At 34.0% G+C, this 23,562-nt stretch overlaps 2 protein-coding genes across 2 annotated transcripts; both read right to left on the bottom strand.

Annotated features, from left to right (window-relative positions):
* Positions 1-494: 494 nt before the first annotated feature.
* LOC118070529 (uncharacterized) lies at positions 495-2,297 on the bottom strand. The gene is made up of 3 exons (XM_035089194.1): positions 2,112-2,297; positions 1,486-2,069; positions 495-1,413 (listed from the first exon to the last, which is right to left on the bottom strand). The coding sequence occupies exons 1-3, from the start codon at positions 2,295-2,297 to the stop codon at positions 495-497; spliced, it is 1,689 nt and encodes a 562-aa protein (XP_034945085.1).
* Positions 2,298-2,450: 153 nt separating this feature from the next.
* LOC118070528 (uncharacterized) lies at positions 2,451-3,347 on the bottom strand. Its single transcript, XM_035089193.1, has one exon. The coding sequence runs from the start codon at positions 3,345-3,347 to the stop codon at positions 2,451-2,453; it is 897 nt and encodes a 298-aa protein (XP_034945084.1).
* Between the last annotated feature and the right edge of the window lie 20,215 nt (positions 3,348-23,562).

Raw genomic sequence — 23,562 nt, 5'->3', positions numbered from 1 at the left:
AACTGCGAATTGACTGCGTAAATTTCTACGGAGTTGACCGCCTGATTTGCCTGGAGCTAACTGACGCCACAAGTGCTCAACCGCGTGCTTGTTGGCGTCACTAGGGCCGTAGAGTCGCCTTCTGGGCCATGAGGGAAATACTTCCCGATGATTGGTCCAGTGAGTGGACTGACGCGCCGGTGGACAAGTCCGGCATTTACAATTTTTGAATATTTCCCGACTAATTGACTCGGGCCCCTCCAAGTCAGAACATTGTCCCACCATCAGCAACGCCTTTGCTGATCTTCTGCTGGTGGAGTGTATGGTAAGATGACTAGTTTGGTGAGTGGTCTGACGAGTTCTGCTGCTGCTGTCTTGAGTTTGACTGTTCTGATGAGTCCGTCTGCTCCTGGGAACACCTTAATCACTCTAGCGAGAGGCCACTTTATTGGTGAGAACCTTTCGTCAGTGAGTAGTACAAGTGAGCCGACTGTGATGTTGTGAAGGGGGTGTTTCTACTTGGAAATGGCGAGTTTCTGCTGAAGGTATTGTTTTGACCACGTGGACCAAAACGATTGGAGTCGCTGCTGAATAAATTGCCACCTGGTCAAGCGTGGCATTGGCACATTTTCCAGTGAAGGCTCTGGCAATATTACGAGCAGTTCACCGACCAAGAAGTGTGCTGGAGTTAACGCTGAGATGTCTGTAGAGTCGGCTGAGAGAGGTTCGAGTGGTCTGGAATTGAGGACTGCTTCTATCTGTACAAGCAGTGTGGAAAGCTCTTCATTTGTAAAGAGTGAGTCGCCTATAGTTCTGTTAAGATGAAACTTCACTGATTTGACTGCAGCTTCCCATTTTTCTCCCATATGTGGTGCAGCTGGTGGATTAAACCTCCACTCAGTTCCATCCTTTGTAAATGCAGCTGCGAGTTGACTAGCCTGTTGAGTCCCCTGCTTGAAGAGTTGTCTGATGAGTGTATCTGCGCCTTGGAATGTGGTGCCACAATCACTGTGGAGAGTTCTGCAGACACCTCGACGTCCAGTGAACCGTCTGAACGCTGCAATGAATGAGTCTGCTGAATAATCTGTTACAATCTCTAAATGAAGTGCAGATGTAACAAAGCACACAAAAATGCACATCCAACCCTTAGATGTTTTGGCGCCTCTGCCTTTCCAAGTCTTTAACGTGATGGGACCAGCGTAATCCACACCACAGACGGCAAACGGTCGGGCTGGAGTGATTCTTGATAACGGCAATTGACCCATTAACTGCTTCGCTCGTTCGCCACATAAACGAGCACATTTCATACAATGATAAATATAAGATCGTACTGGGAGTCGTCCGCCTATGATCCAGTACGATGATCGTATGAGGTTCAGAGTTGCCTGCGTCCCACCGTGCAATGTTCTTTCATGAGCATCTGCAATGATTAGTCTGGAAAGATGAATTTTCTGTGGTAAGATTGCCGGATGCTTTGCTTTTTGGTCCAAGCTAGCATTTGCTCACCTCCCTCCAACACGTATGACTCCTTGAATGTCAATAAATGCTGTCAATCGTGCGAGGGGGTGTGAGACGGGCAGTGAATTTGAGTTGATCTGCTTAATTTCCTGTGAGAAGTACGATTCTTGAGTTGCCTTTATCCAAAAAATCCTTGCTCTCTCTAAATCTCGTGGCGTGAGGGGAAAGGTAAGAGATGACTGAGATACTCGTCTAAAGAGTTGGCTGAACCTGAAGCAAATTGCAGTCACTCTGAGCAATTTCATTAAACGAGAATGTCTGTATATCATATCCCAATGATAATCGTGGTGAATGGTCTGAGTATTTAACGTGATCACGGGTCGCTTTTCTTGCTGAGCTTTTGAATCGTACACTGATGATTGAGTTGGCCATGATGATTCGTCTGCTGTTAACCACTGTGGACCTGTCCACCACAGGGGGTGCTTCTGAAGCTGGGATATGCTGATACCTCGAGAAGCACAATCCGCTGGATTTTGTTTGCCAGGTACAAACCTCCAAACGCTGATTAGAGTGAGATCTTGAATTGCTGACACTCTATTTCTTACAAACTCCTTCCAACGGGATGAGTGAGACTAAATCCAGGTCAATGTTACTGAGGAGTCTGTCCAACATACTGTTTGAGTTGGCTGAATGTCTAAGTTGTTCTTTACATAAGTAATTAGTCTGGCAAGCAGCAATGCTGCGGTGAGTTCTAGTCTAGACATCTTCTTTAATGGAGCAACTTTAGACTTTGAGCAGACTATAGTTGAACAAGGTCCATGATCTGGATGAGTAGCCCGTATATAAACAACTGCTGCCATAGCTAGTTGTGAGGCGTCTGAAAAACCATGAAGTTCCACGGTAGATTTCTGAGTAATCTTTAACCATCGTGGAATTGAGAGGTCTGAAACGTGTAAGAGTTCTGATCTGAAGTTGTTCCACTTGGTGTTAATGTGATCTGGGGCTTGGTCATCTCATGACAGTTTATCTAGCCAGATTTCTTGTAGCAACATCTTTGCTTTGACAATGAAAGGTGCTAGAAATCTAAGTGGATCGTAGAGTTGGGCTGTTTCTGATAAAATTATTCTCTTCGTGAGCTTGGACTTCTCACGAGGAGGTTTTGAGTTGAACTTAAATGAGTCGTTCGCTGGAATCCACGAGAGCCCAAGTAATTTCGTTTTACTGCTCTCAAATGAGTGGATCTGCTCTTCTGATGAGTTGTTTGTGATTGACTGAAGGAATTGAATTGAGTTGCTGTGCCATTTCGCCAACGGGAAGCCACCTGCCATGCAGAGTTGTCTGACTTGAGTTGAGATGTCTATAAGTTGACTCACTGTGTCAGCACCTCCAAAAATATCGTCCACATATCTTTCTTTTACTAGTGGATCAACAGTTAGAGGGAATTCATGACCCTCATCCTCTACTAGCTGGATTATTGTACGAACAGCCAGAAATGGAGCTGATCTGGTACCATACGTGACTGTTGTGAGTTGATATGGGATTATCTTGGAGTGCTCGTCCACCCACAGGATTCTCTGAAGATCCCAATCATCTTGATGGACTTTGATTTGTCTGTACATCTTTGTGATGTCTGATATAAACACAAATTTATGCTGCCTGATCCAAATGAGTACGTCTGCAATGTCTTTCTGGACTTTGGCACCAGTATGTTGAATATCGTTCACTGACAGACCACTAGAAGATGGACTGGAGCCATTAAATACTACACGGAGTTTCGTAGTAACACTGTCTTCTCTTAAGACACTATGATGAGGCAAATAATACACTGGAGAGTTGACTGGACTCGCCTTGGCTCGTGTCATTTGGTTCAGTGACTCATATTCTTGCATAAAGTTGTGCATATGAGTCATTTTTTGTGAGTCGTCTGATCATGTGTCGTAAACACTGATGAGTTGCCTAGCAGAGATGGTGATGTTTGTAGTGGTATTCTCACAATATATCTCCCATCTTAATCTCTTGAATGAGTCGTAACATAATGATCTTCACAAGATTGATCATCTGGGCTGAGTTGGCTGGCTGAAGTATCTGGAACTTCTTCTTGAACCCAGAATTTTGTCAAGAGATCAGATACTTGCTGGTATGAGCTGACTTTTGCTGCGTGATGAGTTGTCTGAGTTGAGCATCTTGTCTGTTGTGGAATTCCAATGAGCATCCATCCAAAAATTGAATCTTCGGCTATTAGAGATGACTGAGGAAACTGTTTGATGCCTGCCTTCACAATTAGACCATAAAAATCTGCTCCTATTAAGATATCAATGGGTCTTGGAGTTGAGTAGTCTGGATCAGCGAGTTGAAGAGAGTTGAGAGCTGACGAGTTGATTCCCTTGATTTGTCTGGTTGGTAAAGTACCAGTGACACATTTGAGTATATGAGCATTAATTGTAACTTGCTCCTGTGTGTGAGTTGATCTAAGTGTCACTGTTGTCACTCCTCTAGTTTGTACAGCTGGTTCGTTACCAATTCCCAGCACTGATATCACTGATGGACGACGTTGGAGATGACAAGTCTTTACCACACTTGATGAGATGAACGTCAGCTCAGACCCTGAGTCTATCAGGAGTCTTACTGGAAGCTGAGAGTAGTCTGAGAGTAATACTGCATTGGCTGTGGCGAGTAAGACTGCTGAGCTGTCTGATTGACCTGAAGACTCATTAATACATGTCTCTTCTGCTGCTCTAAGTGCTGAAGAGAATCTTCCATGAATCTCTGAGTTGTCTGTATTGTTCTTGGTGATTGTTGAATCATGTAAGTCGTCTGAGAGTTGACTAGTGTGAGTTTGACTCTTTTCTTCAGCTGTAGGAGATCGAACGAGACCTTCTGACTCTTCTTCCAGAACCCTCAACCCTCCTGAGGCCAAAACCTCATGTGCTAAGGTCATCCCTTCCGTTGAGTCATCAGAGAAGCGTTCTTTACTCCTGTTAGCACATATAGATTGACATGATTCATCACCATTGATCATTGAGTTGTCTGCATGTTGAGTGATCACACCACCACTTGACGAGTTGACTGAAGCATAATCAGAGTTGACTGCAGAGAGTTGACTATGATGATGAGTTACCTGGTGAGAAGTCTGGTCAGATGAATGAGTGTGATCTGGAGTCGGCTGTAGAAATGGCACATCATCACCTCACTGCCGGAAGGTTGATGGCTGTTGAACTGGTTGAGTTGGCTGCGGTTCTTGGCCTGGGCCATACCCTCTCTTCCGCACAGTGCACCGCTTGTCAGACTGGCACACCTGGATCGAGTGGTGGCCTAAACAATTGAAGCACAGCCGCACTGAGAGGACCAGGTTGTATCGCTCCAGTTGAGAGAGAGCTGCAAACGATTGGCAGTCGACTAGATAATGATCTCGACTGTTGCACTGGTCACATGGGTAATAAGCCTGTCTCTTTTGAGCCCCATGCCTGAAAGATTGAGTTGTCTGCTGGCGAGTAGATTGTTGTGATGACCTGGACCTCTTCGTGATTACTGGAGTAGGCCATCGTTTTGCCTGACGAGCTGCATCTTGAGCTGACTCCATCGCACGTGCCCTGGTTGAGATGAAATTGAGTAGACTGTTGAGTGTAGTTGGAGACCGTGATCTGCTTCGTTCTAACTCCCAGGACTCTCGGAGATGCTGCTCGAGTTTGCTAGCCACCAAATAGATCAAGAAGTAGTCGGCTGAGTCGACTGGAACCTTGAGTGCCCTGAGTGCATCCAAGTTCTGCTTTACAATGCCTACTAAGTTGTCTAACTGTTTAGCTGACTTGGACGATGGTGTTGGAATGCTAAACAGATGTTTTATGTGAGAGAATATGAGTTGCTCAGGGTTATCATACCTCTCTTTCAGTTGCTTCCAAGCTGGCTCATAACCATCATTATTCATGATGGCATGCCTGATAAGTTGCGATGGTGGTCCTGACAGGTTGGCCTGCAGGTAATGGAGCTTGGAAACTGGTCGTAGATTTTGACGATCATGTACCAGAGACGTGAACATATCACGAAACTGGGTCCATTATGAGGAGTCGCCTGAGAACGTCGGAAGGCTTATTTCCGGGAGAGTTGCCTGCTGAAAAATGACTTGAGTTGCCTGCTGAGTTGATGATCTGTACTCGTCGAGTGACTTCTGAATGTCCTTTTCGTGCAATTCAGATTTGACACGGTGGAGAGTTGACTCAGTATGATAGTGAAGTCGCAACGCACTTTCATAGACTCTATCAGTCATGTATGGCTGTCTTACTAGCTCAAGCACATCCTGATACATGAACTGGAGCTGTTGGTACCGTGCCATTTGAGACGTCAGCTTGAATTGTGTTGTATTGGCGATTGCTGGTGGCGTCTTTGACCTGTCACGCGATGGAGATGTTCTTTCAGGCACCTTTAACTTGTTCTCGGTGCCACCTTCTGCCTGAGAGTTGCCTGCAATGTTCAATGTCACTTAGTCGATGCTCACTCTTTCCACCATATCACTAACACCTTCTATTGAGTCATTGTCGTCAGCTACATCTACGTAGTCCGACTTGGCAGGAGAAATCACGCGTTTGTCTGCCATGATTCAATGAAGTGAGTTGTCTGGGATCAAAAACGAGAATACGATTCTCCCTAAGAACTGCACACACTAGTACACGAGTCGTCTGATGTCATCTTGACACTAATGGTGGGCTTTCACTAAAGTCACAACACCGAAAATGTCACACAATTTATTGAACGAGTCTACGAGCTCTTAATAATCTTGTGAGGTGACTACACTCACACTAAGGACACTACACTAACTAAATACTATGTTTATTTACACGTGAGTTGACTGCGTCAAGGCTATCTTGACTCTAACCAAAATGCGCGCCAAGCGTTTAAAAAGAAGTCCAAATTGGCTAGACTGAGCACCACTGCACAACAATAATAAAGATGAGTGTCACTGGGCACTGGAATGCGTAAACACCTTTTGTCTGTACGGTTGTGTACACACCAACACTAAGAGTTGTCTGAATCTAACTGAATCACAAGCACTTTATTCAGAATATTTCACAAAATATTCACAAAATTGTTAAGCACTAGAACCTTCTAGAGTTGTTCAATTTGCATCCAAGCCGTTCTCATCCGGCTCGAAGGACCAAATGTTCTGACTTCGAGTCGACCGGACGAGAAAACTAAAAACTAATGGACTGTAATGATAAGAGAAAAGCACAAAAAAAAAGGTTGGATGCTAGAAGGTTCCTGAAAATAGTTCTCAACCACCAAATTGTATGGTTCTTATAGTTTTTATTCAACAATGACACTTAAAGTAGAACAATAGAAAACAATAATCACTAAGTTTCAGTGAGTTGACTGTAATTTAATTGTTTTTACACTTAAGAATTGTCTGATGGTTGATTCTTCACCAAAAAAGGTCTCCATCAGTGAAGAGCAACATGCACACTATACACCTAAGTTGTTCGAGTGTGTGATGTATATGTGAATGTCCGTGAGGCACTATGGCGTCGACGCCAGTTCAGCTCCGCGCCCAAAGACACTACAACTGACTTTACTGGACCACTGGCACTGATGAGAGTAATTTTGATGGTTTAATAATGTTCACGAGAGTTGTCTGAGTCTGGTTGATCGTATTTTTTCTCTACGAAAGGTGAGCTGACTGCAAAAACTGCGAATTGACTGCGTAAATTTCTACGGAGTTGACCGCGTGATTTGCCTGGAGCTAACTGACGCCACAAGTGCTCAACCGCGTGCTTGTTGGCGTCACTAGGGCCGTAGAGTCGCCTTCTGGGCCATGAGGGAAATACTTCCCGATGATCCGAGGATTGGTCCAGTGAGTTGACTGACGCGCCGGTGGACAAGTCCGGCATTTACAATTTTTGAATATTTCCCGACTAACTGACTCGGGCCCCTCCAAGTCAGAACACTATTTAAATCTGGTAATTATTTCCTTTAATTGCTCATTTTGTATTTACTTTACTTTTTTATGCATTGACAATAAAATTAGTAATAGATAGATGTATCATTTTTTGTAGGACTCGTATCGTCGTTTGGTGTAAAATCCAGTAAATGTTTGGGCCGCGGTACGCGCACTAAAGTTTGTTGGATGTGTCAACGTGGTCATGATAAAAATGATCATAAATGTCATTTAAACTGGAAAGGCAGTGCAAAATCAATGGAGCCGGATATTACAGTTCAAATTTTAACAAAAAATCCTCAATTTGAAAAAGAAAATGTTGTTGTTGGTACGCTTATTGGCGATGTTGATTGTTCAACAATTGCTGCGGTGAGAAGAGAATGCAATTATTCTATCGAAAAATGGTCTGATGTGAATCATACTACAACAAAATTGAGTAAAGAACTTTGGGTTCAAAAGATTGATAGACATGTGATTGAGTATTTAAAAAACTGTTTCACTTATAGTTTGAAACAAAATGAAAATGATGTAGCAGCAGTAGAAAATGCAATAAAAAACATAGTTCCTCATGCATTTGATGGGCAAAAAGATTGTGGTATTTGGTGCAAATATAATGACGATCCTGAAGGTTATAAACAGAATGGACTACCAGGTGGAAAGGGACTGAGAGGGGAGTCTTTAAAATCAACATTAACGAAAATTTTTGAACTTTTTTAGAGAAATGCTAAAACCTTAGCTCCTTGTGGTTCCAGCCAAGTTAACAAATCGTTTAATGCATTAGTAACAAGTAAAGCACCAAAATCACGTTTTTATGGAAGTTCTGGATCGTGTAATGCGAGGGTCAATGCGGCAGTTCTTCAAAAAAATGAAAGAACAAAATATGTTCTCGATCTAAACAAGAAATGTGGAAAACCTACTAGTGAAATAACGGAAAAGTATAGATATGAAAAAGATGGCAAGCGAAAAATACGAGCTAACGTTTGTCAAGAACCTAAATTGAAAAAAAAAGAAAAGAATTGAAGAAGTCTCGATCAAAAAAAAAAATTGTTTTTGAAAGAAAAGAAGGTTGTACCTATTTATCAGATTGTGGTCTCCAGAGAAATTCCGAGTTCATTAATAAGCCAACACTGAATGAAAACATTCCAGCAGACATATGTTTCGTTATTTTTGATCTTGAAACGACAGGTTATAGTAATTTACTATGCGAAATTTCTCAAATTGCATGTAAATACAGTAATCAAGAGTTCAACTCGTATGTTATTTCATTAAACGGAATTCCCAGAAAAATTACGGAAGTCACCGGATTATCAATTATGGATGGTCTTATGTTTGATCATGGAAATCTTGTGAATGGAGAATCTTTAGATGATGCTTTAAAACGTTTCTTATATTTCTTAAGAAACATAGGCAACAATATTGTATTAGTTGCTCATAATTGTTTTAGGTTCGATGCAAGATTTTTTATTCACTCTATTCAAAAGACTGGCCTCTTCGAAGAATTTTCAACAGTAGTATGGGGATTTGCAGATACGTACCCTACGCTAAAAATAAAAATGCCAGAACGGCAAAAAAATAAAGAAAAATTTAATCAGCGTATTTTAACCTGTGATTTACTGGGCAAGGCATAAGTAGTTGGAGCTCATAATGCACTCCATGATACCAGAACTCTAGAACGAATATTAAATAAAGTTGCAATAACAAATGATGATTTAAAAAATCACGTTCTATCACTTCCCAGAGTTACTCAAGATTTACAAAATATAAGATTCAGAAAAGACAACATAGCTGCATTTGATGGATTACTTCTTTAAATTTCTAAAACTATAATAACTAAAATCTTGAATGCTGGAATTACATTTGATGTTATTAAAAACACTTACGTCTGCTCAACAATCACTGATGCCTGAAACTGCATGTAAAGCTTATTATCGACATCAAAGGAATCATGCGATTAGAACTGAGAATTGTCTTCAAGGTCCTTTAAGCGGGTATAAGATCGACAAACTGACCGGTCGGACCCATTTAGAGCCTTGGATCCAACTGAAACTGATGCTGTCTGTTCTCCAATGAAGCGATTTTGCTTCGACTGTCTGTGGTGAGAAAATTACTGTTGAGAATACTCCGGTTAATCATCGCTCATCAAATACTGTCCATTTATCAACAAGGTAAATGTTAGTCGTAAAGAAGCTGCTGTGTCAAACTCTGTCCAGCAGAAGCTGGAGAAGATACTGTCTGTCTGTGAACCTGTTAAGCTTACTCAGCATGAATAAGGGATACCGTAGAAATAATTTAAACATAATTTGTTCATTGATTATTACTGCCTTCGTTTTGTAAAGTGCATGTTATTGCACTACCGAAAATTGTATTTGTAAAAAAAAAGTGCAAAATACTTTTTTTTTCTGAAAAAAAGGAAGTGTGAAGATCATCTCACAAACTGTATTTGTAATATAGATATACGCTGCATGCTTTTAGTTTAGTTTGCGCAAGTATTCCGAGGTAACCGTTACAATACTTTAATACATTAGACAATTTTTCATTAGCTTAATTTAAGTCAAACTATTTTACTTTCATACACTTATATGACATTTACACAAAAATTTTTTTTTTAATTTTCCAAGTCTTGAACTCTTTTTTTATTATTTAAGGAAGAATGAAACTCATATTTTTCCAGAATAAAATTTTAAATTATATTTAAAAAGAAATACTGACATAACATATGTGGTGTCATAGTGTTGTACTATTATTTGTGCAGTTACATTAGAAGTTTGATTCAGTGTCGTCTATTGTTATCGATAATAAAAGCTCATGTCTGTAGGTTGGAAGCATCGCTCGCGGCATTTTGCATTTCATTCCAGCTGTATTTACAGCAGAGACATAAGTCCCTTGATTGGAGTAACAACGTCGTCAGGGCATCGTTGAGTACATGGGGACAATGCAAGCAAGTAAATCGATAGTGAGAACGAGGTAGGATAGGAACGAGCAGCCAGAGGCACCAGTAGTGAATTGATGAGCTCGTGGTCCACGATGTAAACGTAGTCATCGTAACGCTGACTGCACTATCAGATATTTCATTGGACCAAGCACCTAAAGACTAGAAATGTGACCAGAAGTGCAGTACTAATTCCCATTAGCAGGTACTCTACGAAGTGCTTTGTGTCGCATTCACACTCTACCTGTTGGAGACTTAACGAATTTCATTTCGTACTATTCTGATCTAAGGTTCTTTGATTGAATTCCTTCAATTATGAATGAGTATAATGTATCTTACCTTTCAAAAACATATATAAACTATTTTTTTATCATTATCTTAACCATAATCAATAGATGTGATAATACTTTTTCTCTCATTTTAATGAAAGTTTCATTATTTTAAACAATTTTGTGAAGAATTTTGTCTTCAAACTGGCAAAGTAAAAATTGGTATGAAATTTTATAGTTCAATACAGGAGTTTAGTATGATAAAAAGAAATGTTTTAGTCAGTATAAATATTATTTAAATAGTATATATGAAATATTTAACGAAAAATGGTCATTAACAAGCTTTAAACATTAACTTGCTTCAAAGTTCGTAAATGTGATATTTAAGTATCAATAGACTCTTTACAGTAAATCTACATAAAATAAATTTTTAATGTATTATTGTATAAAATTGAAAGAAAAATTAATCCTTTTGAATAATATAATTTATTCAAAACGGGAATGATAAACAATTATTTTTTAAAAACTGTTGAGCATTTGAATTATAAAATTTATTGAAATGTAATGGCAGATTGAAACTCATAGAGAATATTTATACATTGATACTGAATACTTTTTTTCAATTCTTGATTTTTTCGGAAAAACGAGCAAACCAACAACAGAAAATTTTTTGGTTCATGATTGGACATATTCAAATAAGCATCCTTTTTTCGAATGTTAAAGCTGAGTTTGAAAAGCGTAATGAAAATTTTACTAGGTTTCAATTATAGTTGGAATAAAATTCCTTAATATGCATAATTGGTAACTAATATATTTAATTAAAAATTTGTAACTGAACCTCCACTAACGTTTAAATATAATTACACTAATTTCAGATATCCTTTTTTCTTTAAATAATGGTAATAGCTAATTGTTTTTATTAAATCTGACCTGGATTATGTTGACTGGAAATATATTTTAGTTTCAGAAAAAATACAAAATTTAAAGGTATGGAAATATTTGAACCATTGACATTATTTATTACTGAGATTTAAAGTAAATAAGGATTTATATCAATCTTTTAAAAAATGATGAATATTCATTTTTCCATATTCATACAATTGTAATAATTTTTATTGAATAAATAGTCGAGCGGGTAAAGGCAATGGTTTTCAGATGCAAGCAAGCTAGCAGTCATAGGTTCAAATCCCTCAAAGAACAAATTTTAGCACATGTATTTTCACGGAAAATACATTTAATAATTAAGTATTTCAACACTATAAGATCTCAAAAAACTCGATATTTAAGAAACTTTAGTTTTTATATTTAACTTGCCTTAATTGGACTTTCTTCATTTGATCCCAATAGGGACAAGCGTTACATTCCGAATGTAGGCCTATTTGTGATATTCCATTTGGCACCTAACTCAAATTTAGAAAATTCGAATTGGGTGCGAACTCTTTCCCGAAAATAAATTCTACGCGGTTCTATAAAAAAGTATCAATGAAAATAAATTCTACTGCAACATATTCTTCTGCAGTTCAGTAATGAGTATGAGTTTTTGTTACTTCAGTAAATGTAAAAGAAAAAATTCTCACATTTATCTAGTTGTTTTTCTGTACTCAATAATACTCTAGAATATAAATCATATTTAATTTCATAACTCAATAAAAAAATCTCAATGACTATTAATTTATCAATTAATATAGTATTCATTGAATATATTGCATATCTAATGAAATTATTAATCATTCCAAACATTCACTTTATTAGAACTGTGTTCAATATTGATTTGAAATGATAATTAACAGTTTATTTTCATTTACAACGATCTTTGATAATTTGAATTGTGTATGCCTGCAGCAGCATGATCGATTTCTATTTTAAATTATGCTAGTAATATACACTTTGAAGGAAAATTATTTTGGAAATGATACATTCCATCAAATAATTCAAGCTCAAATCGTACCTAGAAATTAGTATATAATATCAGAAACAAGGAAATATTTTTTCTCTATCAAATAAATTTACTTAAACTGTTTAAAAAATATTTCAACTTGAATTTTCAAATTGGACAACTTTTCATCATTGAATCTTTCAACAAAAGATACTCTCTAAAACTTAATGTACTCAAGTTCATTTTTTCAGTCTTTTGAAGAGTTTTTTTTTGGAAATATACTCTATTGTAACAGGATTTAGTATCTAAAATGTCGATATCCATTGCTGAAACAATTGCAAATCAATCAATCAAGATGTTACTTGAATTTAGTTATGATAAATTTAATTGAAGAAAATTTCATGTTTAAATATTATATAAACGTGAATCTGATTAGATGGAGTCTAATATAAAACAATACCAATGTTTAAGTCTAACGATATATTCGTGTATTGACATATTTTTAAAAAGGAAATTGTTCTATTTGAACAAAGTTTCAACTTTTGGGAGCAGTCGCTATAGATTTATTTTATTTATAGCGAGTTCTTTAGCTTTGGTATATCGAGAAAAGAAATATCTACTTTGTGTACGACTTTTCGCAACGAAAAATGTTGAAAAGTAAGGATTGATACTTCTTTGAAAGAATTTTTACTCTTTTAGGTGACTCTGTTTCAGTTGCAAGATGTTAAAAATGTTCTTATCAATTTTTTTATGTATTATTTGAAACTCTAGGTATCACTATTTTGGAAAAAGTCTTCATTTTATATGAAATATTTTTTATCGAATAAGCATTTTAGTTGGATTCATAATAAATGATGATGATTTAAAGCTGACATGGATTCATTGATAGAAATGTTCATTTAGTTTATTTGAACTTGATTAGAATAGTTAGTTGGTAACTTGTGATAAATATCTGCAATATTTGGATACTTAATAATGTATCTCACTTGGATTGAGATGATATAATACAGAAACGGAGATTCAACAGACACATTTGAATGTACGCATGATAGCAAGCTTGGAAAGGTAATTGAGCATACTATAACGGTTCACTCATTTGCATAGTTAGTAAAAGACGACGTGCGAATTCGAGGAATACGAATCATCAGGTCATAGATTGACTAGGACGAACAGGCCTAACGACCATGCTTGGATCTACTATCTCTGCTACTGTTTCCATGGTAGTGAACTACCATTTTGAAGGCTTGCAGGGTAGCGTTGGGTCAACGGAGATTTACCACATACGAGAGAGACCAGGGGGTTAATGGGGAGAGTCGAAACCACAGACTGTGAGTGATATACCCCCAATATCCACACTTTAGCTCAAGATCTTACTAAATCTACCCTTTGCATCCTGCTTCTGAGGGCTCTACTACCTCCAGACTGTGGGCTCAATTTATGCAACCTAATAATCCCAAGACTGTCTCTCCCCTCAAGATATTATACTCTGCTCGAGGCTCTAAAGATATCAATAGATATTTTGCTATTCAGAAAATTTTTTCAAATTTATTATACTCTTTGTGCTTTCGGAAATGCTTCCTTTTACTCTTTTTATTAAATGATTGTGTTTGTTGTGTAAACAAATGAGTTTTTATAATAAAACATTAATTATAAAATTTCAAGGTTAAAATAAGTATTCAATATATTATTGAAATTAAAAAACGTCAATACTTTCACTAGAGACAAAACGAAATTAAAAGATGTTAGAAAATAAAATATTTTTGCAATTTTGTGATTTTATGTTTATTAGAATCGTGGAATATAATTTTTAAAAAAAGTTAAATTGAAAAATAGGCTTTTTAGAGCGATTTAAATCTTGGGCTCGTGACAGAAAAATTAAGTTCTTAAAATGTGTGATATTTGAAAAATCCGTATTTTAGCTTTTTGAAAATCTGAAATTATTCTACATAAATAGAAAAAAATAAATTTTTTTTAACTTCTCAGTGGGATGTTATTTAAACATTCTATTTAACTTTTAAGAGTTGTCAAATAATTAATTGTCTGAGCTTTGAAACAAGTAAATTTTTAAAAAACATGAATGATTGGTGAAGCAAAGTTTCAAAAATTGAATTCCATTAAATGTATTTGTAAATTCACACATAATAATAATCGAGCACATTTTCTTTTAACTTAATAAATTTGAATTAATTATCACATAATCTGAAACTAAACTTTTCGAAAAGAGTTTAGTTATTTTACTCTATTTTGATTTAACGATAGTCTATATATTGTGAAAGTGAAGTCTTCAAAATACCTCCTAAACTATTGATAGTTGGCCATAATTTATGGCTCATGTTTAAATAAGATTTGTATAGAGGATTATAAGTTTAAAGCTTTTAGATACAACGTTTCTAACATATATTCTTTTGATCTGGACTTTCGGTTATAAATCAGTTGTAGATCTGCGACGGATAAAATTTTTCTTGTTGAGATATTAATGTCTACGAAGTTAAAAAATAAAAATGTAATGATAAAAATAATGATAGGAAAAAAATTCGAAAACGATAAAAAAGTATGAACTTCAGTTTTTTTTAAACATCTGAGAGTCACGAGTCCTGATTTTCCTGTTCTTTTCAATCTGGTAGCTAAACTTTTAGCACGTACATGGCTGTGGCGTAAAACGTGAGAGGCCGTCTTCGAACTGTTAAAGTAACAGTACCAGAAACAGGAATGAAATAAGGATAAGAAAAAATAAAAAGTCGTAGAAGAAAAAGAAAGGGAAGGAGGAACGCGAGCAGTTGCAGAAAGTTTCAACGCGGACGGCGTGATCTTGCAAATAGTCGTCGTAAATCAATAGCCACAAGTTTTAGAGCTAAGGCAAGAAGGGAGGTAGATGTCAGAACATGAAAGTGGAAGATGGTAACGAGAAATTGAAGGAGCAGTCGTAAATGGATGTTCGCGATTACGAGAAAAATCGTATATAAATGGTGGAACATGGCTGGCACCCTTGGGAATTTAGGGATAGAGTTTTATCTTTTGGATGACGATAGCAATGCTCTGAGGGTTAGTGTAAAGGGATGAATGCTAACTGTGGAGTAGGTGAATGCCACCAATTAAATTGCTATTATTTCTTCATCATTTAATATTTTTCTTTTACTTTCTTATTATTCTTTTCATAAGAATATTTTTTTTACTAGTGTACTACTCTAGGATAATCATCCTTAATTCCAATAACAATTTTCGATATTTACATACCAATTGCCTACAAACTTAAACAATGGAAAAAATTTGATTGTTCGTTACAGAATATCTTAAGGCAATGCAGAAACATGTTAAGTTAATAAGAATATAATTCTCAGATTTTACAATAATGATGAAATTAAATGAAAATGTTTCAGTTAAAGGACATGGAAAAATTATGGAACTTATTCCTGAAATACATAAAATAAAAATATGTGCAATCCTACATTAGAGATTGAATTTGAAAAAAAATATAGATTTCGTTAATAAATCAATTAGTAAATATTGACCTACAACATTATTTTCCCTTTTAGAAAAATGAGATCATAAATTGAGCTGACTACTTATACGATATAAATTTTTAGCATTGTTACTTGTTTTTTTTTTATTAATTAAATTCTGTGATAATGTTGTCATAAACAGTTTTTTTTTTAATTTTTACTTCTGATATCATGAAAAAATATAACTTGTCTCTTTTCTGCATCTATATCTATTAAAATAGGCAAAAGAATGTTGGGAGGTAATATTAGACAATCAGCTAAAGTTACGACGTCTTTCAGGCTTAATTAATTATCCGGATATAATTAAAAATGACAAAATAAATTAAAAATCGAGAGTGATACTCATTTTTTAGAAAAGTCAGATTCTGTAGACTATTAAACTCTTAAAAATCAATAAAAATTCCACATAAAGGAAGAGTTTCTTTCAAATTTAATTTATTATTTGTGACAATTATTTATTATTAATTAGCTTTTAATTTATTTAAAATAATTGATATTTGAATGTCGCAATTATATGAAAAGGTTGTACTCAGTAGTAAAATTCAGGTCAGTGTGCAATTTTTCATAGACTCATTTTTATTTCATGACTCTTAATCAATTGTTTGTTTGTTTTTTTTTTGTTATAAAAACTCACTGACATTCTCTGGTTTATTGGTTTTTTTGCACAAACAATTCCGAGTGGTTGGGATTAAATCAATAATATTTATTATATTATAAAAATATATTTGTTAATACCATGGTAAATGTAAATAGCTAAATCATTGGATTAAGTTATATCTAATAATGGTAGTTGTTTAAAAATTTTTATTAGAGAAATTGTTTTCTGCAACGATTTTTTTTGTTGCAGTCATAATGGCCATATTTAACTGCAACAAAATGTTCTTCTGCCGCAACTACTACAGATTTGATGTTTATGAGAACAACAGAATATTTTTTGCTATGTAAAAAAATTCGAGAAGACGTTGATTGTTATCAAAACATACAGAGTAAACGATCTGAAGCTCAGTATATCTTGTTTCCGCTAAACGTCTAGATATCAATCTAAAAGTCATAAAAAATGTGACTCCTCCGTTTTGGTGTTTACTTTATAAGTTAAGCAAACTTAAAATCAGTTTCCTTTGCAAACGAAAGTTACTGTTTATTCATTGAGTAAAGTTTGAATATTTTATTCGCGTAGTAGAATCGAGTCGGGTCTATTATAACATAATCAAATTGCAGGAAAAGAGAGTGTGTGATTGTCGGGTAATTATTCAAAAGTCAAACTTAGATATTTATATAGTGCATATCTAATTTTCTTCTGAGTATAAATGAGTTCTGTATAATGAGTGTAAAACAGATGAAGAGTCTCAAGAGACATTTCTGTCATTAGGGGTTTTTTTATTCATCACATAATTGGTGGTCGAAAACTCTAGTGACTATGAAAGCCGAATACATATATGGAAATGGTGAAATCGATGTCGATCATTGGTGAACACATGTACGTAAACACATTTACAAATGAATATACATGTATAAAGTTGCATACTCCACCTGTCCCTCATCAGCGTAACATGCCTAGACTAGTGGTTATTGGTTTGGAGAGAGGTTTGACCGAGAAATTGCGGAGGGAACCAATGCGTCCACATTTATCCCTCTTTCCACGCTGGCAATTCGATTTCGATAATCAGGGATTACGTATAGTAACACGATATATCCAACCTTCACGAGTTCAGCTATGAGTCATAAAAACCTTCTCGTCCATCGGTATGACGGATAAGAGTACAAAATGACCTTTTTGCGACGAAATACCCCACTGGTGTACGGCAAATGCGATTGTCTTTTGTGTGCTGTAACACAAATGCACCATCTGCTGTTGTCCGATATAAAAACTTACTATTTTTTTCGGAAAATGACATTCTGTTTACTGTGAACATGTAATCCAAAGCTTTTTCTGATCCTGTTAGATCGTTAAATGCCATTTTTTGTCCGCTTAATCGAAATTTCAACTATAATTGCCAAATTATTGTTTATGAAAATACATATATTATTTGTAAAAAGCTAATAATTTTTAGAGATGCTAATTGTGCAAGTAGATATTTATTATTAAGAAGTTTTTCTTAAATCTTTTTACAATATCATTTCAGATATTATCTTTCGCTTCAATTACAAAATTTTTAATTAAACATTATCTTGAGAAAAATGCTGATGTCGTTAAATATATAATGAAAATCGACTCGTAATTTGTTATTCACTTAATATTTAATCGAATTTTTGAATAATAAGTAATAATCAATAAATTATTCTCAGTACTGGAGATTTGGAATATTGAAGAAGTTTTTATAGCTTCATTTTCTTAACTTTAGATAAGTTCAATTAAAAAAATACGTCAGGGAAAACGGTACAATTATTTTAATTAATAATCGAAGTTATATAGAAAGATGATAGTTTAAATTATTATTCTTATTCTTTCATTGAGGAATTTTAACGATAAAACTTTAGGAATGTAGACTACTTTTCTTATTATCCGATTAATGGTCACGTACTTTGATCAAATTCAAAACTATACTTATCATATCGATTTAGAATAATCTCAGTTCAAATAGAATTACAATATGTACTTTTCTATTAAATTAATGATAAAATTTATTTCAACTAATATCAATACTACTAATCAGATAGCACATCGAAACTATTTACAGTTTTAAAATGTATATTGTTTTGTAAATTACATAATAAACTAGTTATCAGCAAATCAATAATTGTGGGATAAGGAAAAAATAATACTATCTTGTTAGTATGTAATAAATTATAATATTATTTATTTTCATTTTAGTGAGGTATTATCAATGTTACATAATTTTCTAATTCAAAAAATATTTCGATAAAAATAACGTTAATAGAACTATAATAATTGATACTGATAAAATTTATGCTTTTAATTGAAAATAAAAGTTATATAATTTTATTTTCTACTATATCAATCGAGAATTTGAAGTTATCTTTTATATCAGTTCAATACAACAGCGGTTGTAATGAATAGAACAGTGTGCGATTGCGGCTGACAAGTGGTAGACCATCACTACTATAACAACGATATAAATAGCATTTATATTAAAAAGACCGATTGGTTATTAACGACTGTACAACTATGAAAGTGGCATTGAATGAAAAATGAATGGAGTAATACAGCATTAAAATTGTTTTTTTTTTATTCTATAATTAATTAAACTTGTTAGAGACAAAAAAAAGTAAGTACAGTTTTAGTGGTTAATTTATTTTCATTTTTCATTGTTACATCATAAAAAGGTCAGTTAAAATTTTCAAATGATTAAATTACAATAAAAAATTTCAATCACTATCAAATATTATCATAATTGAGTCAATATCTACCTCAAGTAAAAATTAAAAAGACTTCCGTTAAATAGTCTCTTCTATTGAATAATAATTTAGTCACAAGTCATTGAGACCATGTAGTAAAATAAAATTATATACAGAAATTAAATACAATTTTCTTGGAAAAATATGAGATGAATAAACTAGCTGAAAACAAAAGTGAAAAGAAGACAGAGAAGATAATGGAAAATTAATGAAATAATTGGTAGTAATGGTAAACAAACAGAATTAAAAATTACAAATTTTACAAGAAGAAGAAAGCTCATAATATTATCTGACTACAAATGTGTGCATGAACCATGTGAAAAATGGTGGTCTGCTTAATAGAAATTTAATTGATCCTTCGGCTATGCGCGGTCGAGCGTAATGCAAATTGAAGTGGCTAAAGCGAGAGGATGGTGATTGTCAGTGGATAAACGTTGGACGAATGAGAGAACTGACGATATTGAGAAGTAACCGTTAAAGTGGTGATAAAGAGAGATAGCCATAAGAAGGATGGGTAGAATGAAACGGATAAAGTGAGTTAGAAATTGGTTTAGGTCCAAGAGCAAAAAGGTTGGGAGTAGTGTGAGTTTGGGATTTGGTAGATGTCGAACTATAGGGAGCTAGTACAACAGGGAACAGCACTCGTGTCCCACGCGGCTCAGTTCTCTCTACAGTCTCTATATACTCGATACAGATATAACCATGAGGCCTGGTGGTTGTCGTCGTTTAGTCTATGCAGTATCGTTGGCACCAAACTATTGTCCTCACTCTTCAAATCACCAAACTCATCGTCATCGACTATCATTTGTATCTTACTTATATTGGTTACCTCTTCGATTCAATATCTTCTGCATGACTTCTACTACCATCCTATGACATAAATCTCTCCTGTCAGCTCCTATGCATCGTCAATTTTACCAGTTGTAAAATAGTGAGGCGTACTTGTTCGTGGCGGAGACGATAAAAATAAGTGTAGCGAACATTTCGTTTGTTCCTTTATTTTTATTACTTTTTATCACTATTGTGATGAAGAAAGCATTCGCTTTTTCTACGTTAGAATCTTTTCAAATAGATATTGTTGTAAAGTCGAGATGTTTTACGATCGTTCTATATTTATGAGAAAATTATGAGTCGTGAACATACTGGATCGTTTGCGTTAAAAAAATTTTTTTTCGTTATATTCATAAAAATCATAAATACTTTTTTTTGGTTTTTAATTGGAAAAATTGAAATCTTGATTTTACAATTCATTGACAATAATTGTCACCATTTATAAATATTACATAATTATTCTTGTAATCCTTTGCTGAAAAGTTTCTAACGTGGTCTTAGCCTTAGGTCACACCCATTTATGAACTCCACTGTGATAGATTTTCAACAACACAAGGTTTGTTTATTATTATTATTTTCATGTGTGTTTGTGTTTTTTTTGTTTTTTGAAATCAATATTTACGTTGATTGTAGTTTTAGTATTATTCTTTGATCCCCCCCAATTATTTATAGAAAAAATCAAATTTATTGTGTAAACGTTCGTTGGATTATTTTATAAATGAATATTTATTTGATTTGTATTGAAAGAATAATCGATTAAAATTTTTTTATCAATTCATTAATCGTTATTATTGTTGTTAACTAATTTAAGTTTGAGTATGAAAAATCTTTATGTATACACAGAAAGAATTTTTCACTAAATGTAAGTGTAAAAAGTGAGAAGTTCACGTTTCGAAATTTAGAAGTAAAAATATTTCTGTTTAACAGTGAATTTTGAGTTGTCGTAAGTAATTTTTGTCGCAAGAACTCAAAATTTACCATTGAAAAGAAATATTTTTACTTCTAAATTTCGAAACGTGGACTTCTCACTTTTTACACTTACATTTAGTGAAAAATTCTTTCTGTATATACAATCATGATCTGACACTTGATAAAAAATTCCTTTACGTTTTGTGGAACTATATGTCTGTTTTTTTTTTTCTTTAAATTCCGTTTAAACTTTTTGACATGAGCTTTTCTTCTCTGTAAAGCTTCTATGAAATGCCGTGAGGAATAATTTCAAATTAATTATGCACTGAAAGGTGTCAGGAAACACGCCACACGTCGTGTAAAACATCTAAAACAGAAAGAGGCAGCTAATAAGCCAGCATCAATGAGTCGACACGCTAATACTTTTCAAATGCTGTTGAAGTTGCACGAAAACCGTTTCAATGCAATACATATATACAATGACACCATAGTGACACTAGATAAAAAAAAGAATAATTCTCATCACTTACAATTACTTTTTCAATTACAAGAGTTCGAATAAATGCTGATTTTGATAGAAAAATACTGAAAGTAATAGATAAAAATAATTAAAGAAATTTTTCTTAGTTGACTGACTCACTCAACAAATTAAAGCTCTATTATTACTACCATTTATAGATGATTTTTAAATACTACCAACTTTGTCAGGTATACTGATCTGAAGAATCGAATAAAGGGAAACGATTTTAATCCTTACCATAATTTTATTCGAACCTACGGACAGTGTCTTTCGTCGCCCTAAGTTTATTCTTGTATTAGTTTTTGTGCAGCACGTTCCTAACGAAAAGACCCTGGGAACTAAGTTTCCAGTATCCCCTTGGCTAAAGGTGCTTGATTCTGTTAAAATTTTTTCAAAGTAAATGAGAAATATTTCCTTGTCACTGGGAAGTTAAGAATAGCTGGTTTTCTGAAAGATCAAATTATAATCTACAAGATAGTATTAACCATTTCTCAATTGGTTCCAAAAAGTATAACTACACTGAAAATAGGATTTATTTATAGTTAATATGTTATGTTTATAGTTAAAATTCTATATTAATTATTAGTACATCTTACTTCAATTAAACATAATTCTTTTCAGTGTAGTTAAATTTTCAAAAGTAAAAAAAAGTCGTAAGATTATAAAAATTATAAAAATCGATCCAGCCATTTTTTTGCAGAATCAAAAAACTGGAAAAAAGCTAAATCTTATCATTCTTTTCATTAGGAAGTTAGTTGTGTGGACCTTTCAACTCGCACCTAGACCACTGGAGAGCACTGATATTTTTTATATTTATCTTCATTTTATGCTAAGTTACGATTTGATTTAAAAAATCAGAAAACATGTCATTTTTTTTCGTTCTCAATCAAAAAAACTTGTATTAAATCAATTAATATCGGAAAAAATGAATAGTATCTTCTTCAGAATCACTTGAACTTTAGATTGAGAAAGAAAAAAAAATCTACGAATATTACGAACGAAGTTATTTGCGTTTGAAGTGAAGCGGGAACAAAGTTCCCAGTATCCCTTCAAGGGACAGTTTCAAAACTAGTATCCCCTCCATGGATTAATAGCTTTCTGAAAAAACAGTGCTTGATGAATATCCAATTGATTATATTTTCAAACAAAACTTATGAATTTCTTATAAAAAAATGACTGTGATTTCGATCTATTTCAACTGTTCCAATTTGTATCAGGTATCCAATATTGCCCTGATCTTCTCTCTATTTTCGTTTTTTTATATATTTCATAACAACTTGAATCAAACACAAATATCATGACAGATGGAATTATATTTTGACTCAATTTTATCTAGTTCGAAGATATCGATGGCTTTGATGCTATAGTTTACACTCTAAATTTTAGTTTATCAACATTTTTTTTAAATATCTAGAGTAAAATCTTTTTCATGTAAAGAGACAAAAAACTGTAAATATTTTAACATTATGAAGTACGTAAAAATATTTGCAATTTTTCTATAGTGTTTTTAATATGACTACAATTCGGGTATGTTGTGTTTCATACATTAATAGTAAAAAATTCAGAAGCAATCTAAAATCATAATTATGTGCTTCAAATAATTATCAAAGTTCAAACAAGAGTGTTAAAATTTTTTTAAAGCTATTGTCAACATAAAATATTCAAAAGTTTATTTTTATATAGTATACAATCTACTATTCAGTGGGTATAGTTTATATTAGGTTTTATGATTTCAGTTTTTCAAATATAATTTTTTTGGAGTAAAATTTTTCACATTCGAATGTGAATAAAAAACAGGATGGAATGCAATTACGTCTAGTGCACTTTCATTCCTCAATCTGTATAGTTAAAAACAAAATAAATGAAACGAATATGTTATAAATAGTCTATTAAAAATACTTTTATTGGCAATGTAGTTTATATTTGTACATTATTTAAAGTAACATAAGCATTACGAGTGTAGAAATGGACTAAAAAAGTATCATATTTCACTCAAGAATTTTTATTA

The sequence above is a fragment of the Chelonus insularis genome, unplaced genomic scaffold (assembly GCF_013357705.1).
Source record: "Chelonus insularis isolate UGA/USDA-ARS -01 unplaced genomic scaffold, ASM1335770v1 contig_63_pilon, whole genome shotgun sequence".
Taxonomy (NCBI): domain Eukaryota; kingdom Metazoa; phylum Arthropoda; class Insecta; order Hymenoptera; family Braconidae; genus Chelonus; species Chelonus insularis.
Note: the sequence above shows the minus strand (reverse complement) of the source record. Positions and strands in the feature narration are given on the sequence as shown.

Bases quoted from the DNA above. Each gene is read 5' to 3' on its own strand.
- LOC118070529 (XM_035089194.1), bottom strand. From the start codon at position 2,297: ATGGCAGCAGTTGTTTATATACGGGCTACTCATCCAGATCATGGACCT. The intron at 2,070-2,111 runs GTATGTTGGACA...ACCTGGATTTAG, and splicing joins ACATTCAGCCAACTCAAACA to TCTCACTCATCCCGTTGGAA. The intron at 1,414-1,485 runs GTGAGCAAATGC...TCATCTTTCCAG, and splicing joins GTCATACGTGTTGGAGGGAG to ACTAATCATTGCAGATGCTC.
- LOC118070528 (XM_035089193.1), bottom strand. From the start codon at position 3,347: ATGACTCATATGCACAACTTTATGCAAGAATATGAGTCACTGAACCAA.